This window comes from Agelaius tricolor, unplaced genomic scaffold (assembly GCF_023055355.1).
Source record: "Agelaius tricolor isolate 1412-34295 unplaced genomic scaffold, bAgeTri1.0.p SCAF_16, whole genome shotgun sequence".
Classification (NCBI taxonomy): Eukaryota; Metazoa; Chordata; class Aves; order Passeriformes; family Icteridae; genus Agelaius; species Agelaius tricolor.
The window spans coordinates 17,840,919-17,854,559 of NW_027269276.1; the positions used below are offsets into that span (position 1 = coordinate 17,840,919).

The 13,641-nt window shown below is 46.5% G+C and overlaps 1 protein-coding gene and 1 long non-coding RNA gene across 9 annotated transcripts in view; both read right to left on the reverse strand.

Annotated features, from left to right (window-relative positions):
* Positions 1–7,860, reverse strand: part of NEO1 (neogenin 1) — a 181,581-nt gene extending 173,721 nt beyond the window's left edge. For 4 of the 8 annotated variants that reach the window (XM_071441906.1, XM_071441903.1, XM_071441902.1 and 1 more), the window contains exon 1: positions 7,493–7,860. In XM_071441906.1, coding sequence (XP_071298007.1) covers positions 7,493–7,607 — 115 coding nt within the window. In that variant the 5' untranslated portion in view covers positions 7,608–7,860. The remainder of the gene's footprint in view (positions 1–7,492) is intronic. The other 4 variants (XM_071441905.1, XM_071441904.1, XM_071441908.1 and 1 more) reach the window with 2 other exon arrangements.
* Positions 7,861–12,383: 4,523 nt separating this feature from the next.
* The window catches only part of LOC139597018 (uncharacterized), a 100,427-nt gene continuing 99,169 nt past the window's right edge, over positions 12,384–13,641 (reverse strand). Inside the window, exons 11-12 of the long non-coding RNA XR_011681495.1 lie at positions 13,390–13,622; positions 12,384–12,649 (exon numbers count right to left, since the gene is read on the reverse strand). This is a non-coding gene — a long non-coding RNA (uncharacterized lncRNA). The remainder of the gene's footprint in view (positions 12,650–13,389; positions 13,623–13,641) is intronic.

Sequence of the window (13,641 nt, forward strand, 5' to 3'; positions counted from 1 at the left end):
TTCTGGCAGCACGAGTACTGATGCAGGCAGAGGAGCAGGGATCCCATCCAATTCTCTACATCCTCCACAAACACCCAGCAAAGCCAAGGAAGGGCACAGCACTCCTCACTGCAGTGGCACTGCCAGCTTGAAACACAAACCAAACACCAAAATAGGATTAACACTTGGCTACGACTTCACCTCGCCTGTGTTTCCTATCTGGCCAAGCACATTTCTAATGGAAGACTCACAGATCGATAACAAAATACCTGGATTTTCTGCAAGGTGAGCACTGACAGCCCACCACTAAAAATTCCAATCCCAACGGCACTGGAGTGTACTACAAACTGCTGAGGTGTCCTATCACAGCAAAAAATGGTGCTGCATGCAGTTTGCCTTTATTTCCAGATTTTTACACTTCCTTCCTTGCCTGTTTTCAAACAGGAACATTTGGCTTTATAAATCACTTTTGGAAATATTTCATCTTCTTGTTAACACCCAACTTTCCTCTCTGCTATGCACAACACTACAACAACCATAATTTCAAGTAATTATTCAGTTATTTAAAAGACATGTGGGTGTGGCATGTGGGGACATGGTTTAGTGGTGCACTGGGCATTGCTGAGGAAATGACTGGACTCGATCTTGGAGGGCTTTTCCAACCTAAATGACTCTGTGATTCTTCTGTTTGTTTTTTTAAAGTAATGTGACCTCTCTCCAAATTCTGAAGACAAGCTAGACTCCACTTCTCAATTTTAAAAGTCATGACAGGTCTAATGACTTAAATGACTTTTGGCAGGCTGTTCTACTTTTAGAAGGAATATCCAAACACCTCTATTTGTGGCTCTCCCTCCCTCACTACAGTTACATTATAAGGTTTCAATGCACAAACCACAGAGCCGTGTTAAGAGGAGATGTTCGGGCTCATTGACTACAGAGCAAAGCCAAGAAAGATGAAGCTTATACAGGGCTTGACTCCATCTCAGTCCAAGTGGAAGCAAGCTGTGGGACAATTACACTGAGAACTAGGGAATGAAAAAAACCTGGAAGCTGCCTCCAAGTGCTCAAGTCTGTTAGTGATGGCAGTAACACAAAGGTGGCTCTGCCAAAAGGAAGATGAAAGGAAGAAATGGAACCAACACAATCAGAGCTGGAGCTTTTACTACCCAGACAATGTAGGGAGCAGTGCTGTGTTATAAATACACAATCTAAAATATAGAAAGATACTGTAGCTATTCATAGTGTCACATAAACATGAAGACAAACTGAGATTTACCATGGCTCAAAATACCATTGTAAAGTACACAACAAACAAAGCAAAACTTGCCCAGAAAAACACTCATTAAGTGGCTGGAAACTCATGCAGAACATGAAACAAATGGAAGCTGTAGATAAGCACAATGTCTCTTCACAACCATATCAAGTCTAACTTAAATATGTCAACAGGCAAGAAACAGCAGCTAAGGCTGCCCTGGTAGAGCCCTCAGCACACAGCCTGCTCTGTGCTGCTCACCCCGAGGTCAGCAGCAGCACTGGACACATGTCACGAGTTAAAAACACATCAAACAAGATAAATTCATCAAAGTATCGTAATAATAACAGCTGACAACTGTGCTGCCTACTGACACATGCTCTGACCCAGTGTCACAAACCCTGACAGCTCCAAGACATCCAAGACAGGCATCAGACAAAAACAAAGGTAGAATATATTTGGACTCCATATATATGAGCTAGAATTAAACCCTCTTGTAAGTTAGGCAAATTTCTAAGCCAAAAAGAAAGTTAAAAGAACCAACAGATGGCAAAGTCCAACAGAGCTGTACTGATGAAGCACTGAAAACCCAAAGGATATCAAGTACATAGGTGCCCACTAGGAGAGACAAAGGGAAATTTTAAGGGATCAGCAGGCAGAAGTACAAAGACTTGGGTTTTAAGATAATAACAAAACAAACCATAATAAAGACACAGTAAGATTCACACCCATATACATAACAATTAAAATCTGATCTAACTACAGCAGACAGTAGTGCACAATTTCTTTGAGCAGAGAGACGAATTAGTGGGTAATTTAATCACAAAACAGCCTTTCCACTTTTAAAAGATCTCCAAACAAAAGTGTATGACTAGAGGATACCAAAAATTATCACCAAACTGCCATGCTTTGATGAGACCCAAAAGAACTGAGTCATCAAAATCCACACCAGCAGCAACAGTCCATCATACAAACCTCTGCAATGCACTAAGGAAAAGAAGATCAATCGATTAAAATGGACAAATGAAGAAATTCAGGCTAAGCAGAACATCTGAATTTCTTCAGTGGTAACCAGCACCAAGCCAGCTGCACAAACAGCTCCACAGTGAAGAAAATTCACAGCTAACATATGCAGAACAACACACTTTGAGGGGGAAAAAAGCTCTCTCCATTGTACAATTCACTGCTTCTAAAGCAACTTAAAATGAAATTTCTCACTGGAAAACTATGAAAGCTAGAATGCCAGAGGAATAGGAATATAAAACATTCTTAAATGACTGAATGACCACTATATTCCTTCCCAAAAATGCCATACTCAGTCATGGTCATATCACAACAGCAACCCCAAAGTTGAACCAGGAAAGTTCAGAGACTGGCAGTGAGAATTAGGTATTTTTTAATGGCATCACTGAGTTTATGTATTTGGACCCCAGTGAGTTCCCAAGACGGGCAGTCCTGTGTGAACAGTACCTTTAAGGATTTAACTGTCATTTCTTTCCTACACATACACCCAATCCCAAAACATTCAGAAGCAACAATTGAAGTGTTAAGTTTAGTGTTGCTGTAAAAAGAAAAAATTCCTTTAGAGTAATTTATTACTTTTCATTAAAATTAAACCTCTTCTCTTTTTGCACAAATCAAACAGCTTGTGGTTGTTACACACTCCAGGGAATTACCCAAAATCCCAAGAAAGTTGAGCAGCAGAATATTCCAATTCCTTCATTGCCTTTGGTAAGGGCAGCTTTAATGAGGAAAAAAAAATATATTTTAACTGATGTAAAAAGGATTTATCATAAATTGATAGTCTGCTTATTTTGTAAAATTAAGATGCTCCTCTGCATGAATACTAAATGGTAAAAACCCTGGAAATTAAAGCACCTAATAGACCATATAAAGCAGACTTTCAGTTTTCCTACACAACCCTGCAACTGTACACATACAAATCAGGCTTATCTATTTATATGGAATTAATCAGGATTACCACTTTCATCTTGGCAATTTCACTGGAGGACGAAATCAATAGCACCCAATCAGTAAAATATGACTGTTTCCACTGCGCTGAGGCATTTGCTCTATTAAGAACTATTCTGCCTTTTTAAAAAATCAATGGCCTCAGGCATTATGTTTCAATATTGGAGACCCAGAGGTGCATTCTGGCAGACAATCCAAGCAGCACCCCGGTGTTTGAGGCAGCTCTCCCATCTCAGCCTGGCACACCAGAGAAGCAAACACGGGCCTGTGCCTCCATGGCCATTCCCAAAGGCTGCGCCGAGACTTTGGAGCTCTCAGGGGCTGAACACGGTCCACAAACCCTGGAGGAAGGTAAAAAGTCCCTCTGGATCCAGCATGGAAGCTGCAACCTGGGCCCTGCAGCCACTGGGACCCCTACAAACCAGCTAAGCCAAAGTGGAGTTTCCCTTCCACCAAGTGACATCCCAAGATCAGCAGGGATTCCTCATGGGAAACCAGCAGTAACCAGTTACAGCAACAACTCCAGTTATACCTCCTCATAGGCAATGCAAAGTGCATTTAAACATCCTGCATCTGTAAAACCACTGCATGCTCAGAAAAGTTGGCTACAAACATTGGCACACATTTTACACACCAAATTATCTCCATGAAACTGGTGATGATAATAAAATTCACTTTCAAATGCCCCGTGACACTCAGGCTGATTTTGCCCAAGTTCAATGTTTTTATAGCTTGAAAGCAAAACTTAAGCAGAACATTGCACTGCTCCTTGTGTAGTTTTCCTAAACTCCCACTTCATTTCCTCACTCATTTATTATCATTCTCTTTCTCTTGGCCATGCAACAAACTCCAGTTAGGTGCCTACAGAGTCTCCAGACTTCTGTGACAATCTCTGGCTGAAGGTTAACCTCGTGTAAATCACAAGGGCATTTTATCATCAGGAACAACCAAATACTCTTATTTGTATAAGGAAATATCTACCATATGTAACTTCCTTACTTACACTGATAAGTTAGCACAAGGTAACTAAGCCAAGCTTTTTTTTTTTTTATGACACTTTTTGTTTGCTGCTTTTCACTGTGATGAACATTAGGCACAGGTGTGTACACACCTGACAACTCTGAAACTCAAGTGTTAGTTTATTAGGAAAGCTTCATAAGCCAGTCAAGTAATTTTCTTAGCTGACTAATAAACATGCAGTGCAAAAGCCATATGCAACCTGTCCATATGGAACAGGAACATCAAGCAGGGACACCGGTGCTTAACTGACTTGGGACGTAACCGAGACCTGAATATTTCTGCTCTATTTTTAACTTGGGATATAATTAGAAATAATCAAGCAGCACACACAAAACAGAAACAAATGACAACCTGCTGTTTCTAGGGACCCAGCTGATCTGTGCTGCCATCCTTAGCCTTCCATACCCTCCATGACTCCCCAGGAGGAGCATCCCTGGCAGCAGCACCTGGATGCACTTCCCAGCTTGCTGCTCACAGACCCCTTCAGTTCTGGGCTCCTCCTGCAGCTCCAGGCCCACCAACTGCTAATTCTGCTCCACTGGGACTTGCCAAAGCAGCAGTTTGTCCTCTAAAAACAAAATACATATCAATTCCAAGGACTTCAAGAATACCAGGGAGAGACAGAACAAATTTCCTGCTTCTGAATAATCTCATTTGCAATCTTAATGGTGTATACAGGCTATCACGGCTTTCCTATTAAAAATTAGGTGACACCAGCTTCATTTTTATTTCTAATAATGCAATCTGTATAGATCCAAGTTTTTATGCTTATCTCAACTCAGTTACAAACAGTTATAGGAGGCAGGATTTAGCTTAATTTTGATGCTTCTTCCTGATTTGTTTTATTCCCTCAGCTAAGTGAAACGTTGTCCCAATTCTAAAACCAGCAGCTCACGTTGCCTTATCTGCAGAGCAACCAGCTACAATGGAAAACACACTGATGTTTGCAGATAGACAAATAAATGAAGTTATACAGTTTTCTCCTAAAATAATTCAGCTGCACTCTTTTCTTCTTCAGAGAGCCATGAGAAGCTATTTATAAATAGGATCAAATGTCCCTCCAACACACAACTCCATACAAAGAACACGGGCTTCCAAATCTGCAACTTCTGCTCATTTATGGCACTTTTACCCACACCAAAATGGCAGCATGGGTATTTTCTGCATTAAAATCCCCTGATCTGGACATAGCAAGCAGCACTTCAGCCTTGACAAGGAGAGCTGTGAGTCCCACAGCCAAAGCTCCACCTGGACCTACAAACCTGGTGTTCCTCTGCCTCTCCAGCCCTCAGCATCAGCCTAAGGAGGCTCTTCCAGCATCCTGAAGAGATCAAGCTTCACCAGAGCATGGAACAGAAACCAGCACTGCCCCCCTCACATCTAAACTCCAACAGGAGAACTTTCATGCCAAGGTAACCTGCACCCAAGTCCCTCTCCTGTGAGCACCTGCCCATAGAAAATATGTGGAACATCCTGTGTTTAAGAAAAACTACTGGCAATTAGATGGGAAATAGTGGGAATTAAAATGAACTTCATCCACTACACACCCTCTTTCTTGAGACAAAGAACTAAGAGAGCCTTTCTCCCTTTCCTCCAGGTGACTGGTGCAGACACCCTCAGACAGGGCAAGCCCAGCTCCTGCTGCTCCCCAGGGATCCCACAGGACACAGCCATGGACACAGCATAAAGGCACCTTCCACAAGAGACAGACAGGAGAGCAGGAGTTCACCTGAACTTCCAAGATTTCCACAATGATACTCCTGAATTCCTGCTCAGATAAACAGCTCCAATGAAGGTTTTATTCCACAGCATTTCAGCACATCATCCCCCCTCTGCAGACTTAATTCACATATTTGGCTCCAACAGACAGAACTTCACCTATTAATTTGATTTCCTCAAACCATAAAAGATTATTTTAAACTAGCAAAGAGCTACTAACACAACCGTAAGACCACTGAGCTGTCAGGAGAGCAGGAATATCAGAAAATAATCACTATGTGGCAAGATTTTACACATAACAAAGTAACTTATCTGATACACATGTTCAGCAGATTGAGTCAAACTGTAATATTTTTCAAAAGCAAAAAAAAAATCTACTTCAGACCTGGAATCTGCAAAGTTTGGACTGTGTAAGAGGATAAATAAAAATATTCCCTGTCAAAAGGAGTCAGCTCGCATGGTTCCATCAGTGGTGTCCAAGATGAGAACCACCGTGGAAGATCCTGCCTAATGTGATTTGAAACAGAACAATCACACCATTTAATGTCAGAATTTAACCATTCTTACTTTCCCAAATTGCATTTGACCAGCAGTTTTTTCCATATTTCATTTGCACAGAGCTCTCTCTCTTAAAATACCAGGATTCAATCAACCTACAGGGGGTATTTTTTTTTTAATCCCAGCACTCAGCATTCAAGACCAGATTTTCTTTCAAGCATCCTACTAGCTTATGGCTGGCAAGAAGGAAATAAAGAAGTTACTTTTTAAAGCCAGCATTTGGCATAACGAACAGATAACATCGCTGCAAAGCTAAGGAGGCTTCTGTGGTATTAATGGTCTCATGCAAGGGCTTTTGAGAGAGCCTTCTCCTGCCTCACCTGGGTGAGATTACGTTTTCCGTAGCCTATAAAGAACCAGGATTCAATCATGGACCATTAAAGACAACAATGGTAAAAGGTGTGAGAACTACCGCGGCTGAAACGCTGCCAGACCGCTCATTTCTGGGCTACTGCGGCAGTTCCCAGGCAAGTTCCTCTCTCTCCACAGGTTGCCGGTACCGAGTCCGTGCCGCTTCCAGCAGCCCTCCCGAGCCAGGGCAGAGCCCGCCCGTGCCCAGCTCCCCTCGGGGGTAAATGGCAAGGCTGATTCCCCTCAGCTGTGCCCTTCTCCCCTCATTAGTGAGCTGCAAGCCCGATTTCCCTCAGCTGTGCCCTTCTCCCCTGACTGGTGAGCTGCAAGCCTGATTCCCCTCAGGTGTGCCTCGCTCCCCTCCCCGGTACCAGCGAGCCGGGAGCACAGGTGGGTGAAGCGTTCAATAATGCCCCGCAGACGGGGCTCCAGGTGTCCCTTGTCCGCGGGGAGGCACCGCCGCCGCTCCCCGAGGCTCGCAGTGGCCCCTGCTGGTGCCCGCACGGGGGGAGCGGAGCGGGCTCAGCCCCCCGGCACCGCTCGCCCTGCCGGGGCCGCCCCGGGCCCCGCCGCCCCCAGGACCCCTCCGCGCCCCCGCACAGCTCCGCGCCCGCCGCCTCCGGGGTCTCGCCGCGCTCTTACCCGTCAGGAGGCTCCGGGAGCCGCTCCGCGCCGCGGCGCCGGTCGGTGCGAGCTGCGCGAAGAGAAGGGCGATGCACAGGGAGCCGAGGAGCCGCCGGGCTCTCCGCGCCGCCATCGCTCCACTCCCCGCGCCCGGCAGCCGGGCTGCACCCAGCGCCAGCCCCTCCCCCGGGGGGGCTCCTCCTGCCTTCCTTCCCTACCGGGCGGGCTGCGCGGAGGCGGCGGAGGGAGAGCGGCGGGCGGGCGGGCGGAGCGGCCGCGCTCCCTCCCTCACTCCATCGCGGGCCGGGCTCCGCCGCTCGCTCGCTCCGTCCCTCCCTCACACGGACCCCGCGGGGCGCGCGCCGCCTCCCGCCCGCCCCCGCCTCGCGCATGCGCGCGCTCCTCCCCTCCCGCCCCCGACCCCCGCGCCAGGTGTGCGCGCGCCCGCCCCCCCGCGCGCGCCACCGCGCCTGCGCGTGCGCGCGCGGGGGGGCGGGGCCGCCGCCCTCTCCTGAGGGGCGACGCTTTGCCCCCCCTTCCCCTCAGGCGCTCGGTGCGTAAAGTTCGTGGGTTTTAAGGCAATAAATGCATATTTTCCACTCTCCTGGACCAGCCCGGCATGAGTGCGGGACCTGTGCGTTTTCCACACGTAAAAACATGGAAAACCAGACGGTTCGGCACCAATCCGGGTATCCCCGCTATGTGGCGAGCCGGAGGGTGTGGGAAGAGGGAGCCCTGCTCTGCCATGGTGCTGGTTACCAGCAATCCAGAGCCGCCCAGAAACCCGAAATCGAGCTAAATGTAGAAAAATAACTTGCGGAAACTTGTTTTCTTGGGGAGCGACTCTGCTGCTCTGTTCGGGATGCCGCCTCTCTCAGTAAACATGCTTCTCAAAGATAAATAACGTGAAGAAAAGGCCAGACATGCTCCGAAAAGGCAAATGCGATGTATTTTCATCCTCCTGGGGGTAATTAGTTTTATACAGCATTTGCCATTCAAATCCAAATCACTGGAATGCCGCATCGTTACCAGCCCGTTCCAGCCCTACTGCCACATCCAGGCTCCTTAGAAAGGACACAATAAAAGCTATAAATATACATTCCTCCTTCATTAATCATATGGAGAGTACCCTGATATTTTTTCCATCTCAGCTTGTTTCCCACTAAATTATATTTTTACAATGCACACGGTGTCCTTGCTCATTTTATTATTGACTAATTGAATCGTCTCTTTCAGGACATAAATTACATGGGACCAGGGCTGGAGGTAACCAGGAGAGAGCCAGACCCATGGGGCACTGCAGGACGTAAACCATGGGTACATCCCCTGCAAAACACGTTGTGAAACATTTTAAAACGAATTTTAAATAATTTGTTCCAAAAATCCAGGCTTTTACACTGGCTGTGAAACTCCTGTTAAGGAAAGTTTCCCTTGATAACCTCAGTGTGTGTGGCAAGGGTGTCCCTCTTGTTGCAGGCAGCTCTATATTCCCGTGAAATTCTTCTTGATCCAGCGGGATTTGCAGATTTGTTTATGGAGAGGGTTTTGTGCGAGGCAGAGGCTGGCAGAGTGCTCAGTGCCCCAAACGCAGGTGTGGATTTTGCCGTATGGGGATGCACACAGCGAATTAAACGCTGACGTGACTGCAAAGCACCGGCTAATGCAGGTGTCTGAGGCGTCTCTCCTTGTGAAGCTTGCTTCATTATTTTATGTTTCTGTCAGGAAACAGGGGGTTTGGCCACTAAAAATATCCCGGGGCATTTTCACAATGGAATAATTACCTCCTCAGAAGGATGTTTGGGTTTCTCCAGCTTACCCTTGCCGAGCTACGCTGCTATCTGATATGCCACAAGGATTACCAGCAACCAGCTGCAATTTATCCTGAAAATGGAAGCGGTGATTAAAAGGCAGGACTGGTAGTGTAACTCCTATAAAAGCTGGTTAGCAATTCCCATCATAAAATCCTGCCCTCAGTCGCATTTAATAGGGCCAGACTAACCACTGTGCTGAAATTTAGGCATCTGAAATTCATACCTTGGTTAAATTATAAGCATTTTCTCCTTCTGTTCCTTCTGTCAGGGATTTTCTATTCTGAAAATGAGAGTGGTCACTTTGTCAAACCCTGCTATAAAAACCCTCCTGAAAGTCCTGCTAGTTCCTGGCAGGGGCTTCCTGGCGCTTCCACTCCCCAGCAGCTCCATCCTCACCACAGCCCAGGGCTGTGGGATCAGAGCTGGACCTGCAGCTCCAGTTCCTGGCTGCACTGGACCATGCCATGTCTGCAGGTAGGAAGGGCAGACCTGTCCTTCCAGTCTTCTTGGGAAACACAGAGCAGGAAGCTCCTTGAAAAACACACGGTGGGGACAGGAACTGGGTCTGGGACAGGTAAGTTGGCAGGAACAGAGGCTCTGGAGAGAGACAGGTTCTCCAGGGTGGTGAAAGGGAATGAGGAGCCAGAAGGAAAAACAGGTCTACCTGCAGGGAGGGATAAAGCAAAATTCATAAGGAGGAGTCTGGAAGCCAGGCTGCTGGGAGAAGACTTTAAAGCAGAGTGGAAATGAGAGGAATTGCTGGGAGGAGGACATGCAGGCAGGACTGGGAGCTGTCCCTGTGCTCTGGACAAGGTTTGAGGGAGAGCCTGCTGGGCAGAGGGGATCAGAGGGAAGAGCTGCAGTGGGGCAAGGGAAAAGGACCCCGAGGCTGGGTGTGGGATGCAACAGGGCCTGTGGGAAGAGGGAATTCACTAGGAACAGTGATGTAGTAATGGGAATGACAGAAACTGGGGCAGGGAGGCAGAGCAGAAAGGTGAGGATTTGGGAATGGGAATGCAGACCACCTGGAAAGCAGTCAGCAGTACCCGAGATACACTGAGAATGTGCCTCACCCCCTTGGAGTGCTGGAGCTTGTGCCAGCCATGACATCCCTCACAGAGGGAAATTTCCACATTGCTGATGGCCTGCATCAATGTCAGCTCAGGATTACATTACTGGGGTTATCTCTACATGGGAAAGAAGTACACATTCAATAAAGCACTCAGGCTGCACTGTAACACACTCCCCACTTACCAAACACCAGGACAAAGGCAACCAGTGCAGAAGGATATGCCAGGCTCAGACACTGAACCAGGGTCAGGGAAGCCAGGCAAGTGCCCCAACAACTTCCACCTCATTTACTGCAGAAATCAGATGTAGGTATTTTATGCACCTTGTGAGGAACTGCTGGGCAAGCAAGCACAGCACTGTGAGTGGGGCAGGTGACTGCTGCTCCCAGAAAGGATTTTTAGCCTCTGGAATCTGTGGGATGCACAGCACAGTCCCCAAACAGACCTGCCCAGCACTGCACTAATTGTGCAGTCAGCACTGCCCAGGTGCCTGGGCTCACATTTTGAAGCCTGACTTGCAGAAATGAAGAACTCTTGCAGATAAATCTGCAATAACTGAGAATTTATACAACTTCTGACTCAATTAGATGCCTAGCCATGTTCTATTTTCTGACAAAATCAGGCCATTGAGTATTTCTAATTGGATCTCTGAAATGAAAAGATATTTTTTACTACTTTGTCTGTACACCCAAGTTCCTCGTCTGTAAAATAAGGGCAACACCAGTTCTCGCTACAGTGTTGAGAAAATGAATTAGAGTTTGTGAAGCACTTGGATACCATAGTGATGAGTCCCATGGAAAAGCTCGGGAGGAAATGAATAAATCTGTCTTCAGAACAATATTTGAATAGTCTGCTGTAAATAAAGCACGGGCCACACAGTGAACAGCAAGGAGAAAATAAAATTATTACTTTGTGAGCACAGTCTATTCTGTACAATGAGTGAGGCCAGGAACCTGTTGAAAGAACAGCGTGTGATCTAATTAGAATTAAATACTGTATCATAATGCAAATGCATGGAAGGGACAAATTACAGTTGCATAGGCCACCTTAATGTTGGTATTTCTAAACTTTTAGACTCTTGAATTTAAAAAAGAACTCCACTGTTAGGTGCAAAGGTGTAATACACATGAATAAATGATTTCCTCGCCCTTTAATAGTGGGAGACAATATATTTACCTCCTCTACCTCAGCCACTTAAGTGGAAAAAGTGTTTTTCTCCTCTTGGAGATATCTCAGCCTTACAGCCAAGATTTAACGCTGTCATTCACACGCTGACATAGAGATTTAAATCCAAAATTTACCTTCTTTGGGAGTCTGTGCACGATCATCAGAGACAGCCTATTCTCCAGAGAGGGAGCCAGAGGAGGACCTTCATTTCAGTGATTAAAATTTTGTGTTTTGCTTGGAGTGCTTCCCATTCCAAACCAGCCCCCTGGTTTTGGTGCAGAGGCAAGGTTATGGAACAACAACTCCCCTGATCTTTGCGACTCCTCAGTCCCGAGGCTGCACTGAGCTCTCCCGACTCCTGCTGAGACTTGGAGCCGCTTCAGAGCGGCTGTAAATTGCTCTGGGTTATCTGTGGCCCACAAGAAGGTGATGGAATTAGGATTGCACTGTTCAGTGCCACTCTGCTCGTGCCTATTTTTCTCATCGTGATTTCTCTATTGCTTAGCAGGATGTGAGGTGACACGCAATCGTTACACCAATTTCTTGTTATCCAGAGAATTTCCCGTTTCCAGGCATCCTCTGGCAGCTGGTAAGGGCAATTTGGGATAAGAAGGGCTGCAGCACAAATAAAGACGTGGCTCGTTAAGTTTAAGACTTAGAGCTGTGAGATACCTTCAGTTTAACCTGCTGTGCTGCCTCCCTTGTGTGAGGCATTGGCTCCATTCATGGACAACATCTGGCACATGGCCTGTCCGATTATTCCCAATCTCCATCCTGATTCCAGCAGCAGTGCCTAGCAAGGTGTGCTGTCTTTCATCCTTCAATAGGAGCTAGATTTATTTTTTCATTTCTTTTTTTACATTTATTGGTCACAGATGTGGTTTTGCAAACTGCTCTGAGGTTAAAAGTCATCCTCTGGACTTTGCCAAGCAAATTCTAGGTTAGCAGGTCATATGCCAGAAACCCTCCAACCCCAGCATGTACTTCTGTCATTCCTGAGGTCAACAGCAGTTCCACTCCTCACTGGAATCAGGGAGGGTCATAAATGGAAGCAGACCTTCCAATCACTGAGGAGAGTTCCCTGAGAAGGCTGATAGGAAGCTCCTTGAGTGCCAGGTTGACAGAGTCTGAAACATAAACAGGGCAGTTGGTACAAAATGCTTTTAAAGGCTTCCCTTGCTGAGCAAGGGAGCTGCTGAGGTCTAATCCAATGTTTATTTATTTAGGGTTTTCAGAGATAGATGGAGGGAACCTAGAATCCAAAAGGCAGGGTTTACTGGAATCCAATCCACAATTTAAAAGAAAAGGGTAATGCATGTGTTATCAGGAAATGCATAATGATGTGGGATATGGGTCTCTGGGCATCCAGGAGGAGAGAAATGCAGGTAACCCCCAAGGGGAAAGGCTGATGTTACTGCAGGCAACGGGATTTCTGTCATCCATGTCAATGGTGTGAGATTTCATCTCTGGAAGCCTGTCATGGCACCACACTGTGCCACAGGTGCTCACAGTGACTGTGTTTTCCTGTTTTGGTGGTTGTCATTAGTCCTTGTTCTCAGATGAGATCATTACTGGGGACACACTGACCATGCCCTCACTTTTCCAGTGTCCCACTTCTCCCTGAGCTATAACAACTGATCTTTGGACTGACAGACTCTGCACATCCAGTAAGAGAGGAGACAGATGGTCCATGCCCTCTCATGTGAGCAGGATCAGTCTCCTCTGCTCCTTAAAAACCACATAAGCCAGGCAAGGATTCCAGGTGGTGTTTATCCCAAAGCTTTTCCAACAATCCCACAAGAATGTTAATTACTGACACCAACAATCTTGCTCTCATTCATACAATGGGAGTGCCTAAAGGTCTTACCTGAGGCTGTGTTAGATACTGTAGGATCACACAGGAAAAGGCAGAGGGGTTTTAGTGCAGCTTATCCTGACAGGAAGTCAGAACCATGGAGAGCTGTTGGAGGTAGAGCAGCAGGGCCACCTTTCACATCTCCTGAGTCCCAGTGCTTGTGCTCTGTAAATACCATCACGTTTCTGCTGTGCCAGGGGAAGTGAGACTGCAGCAGTCTGAGAGAATTCAAAGCGAGAGGAAAACTGTGCAGAGGAGAGAGGA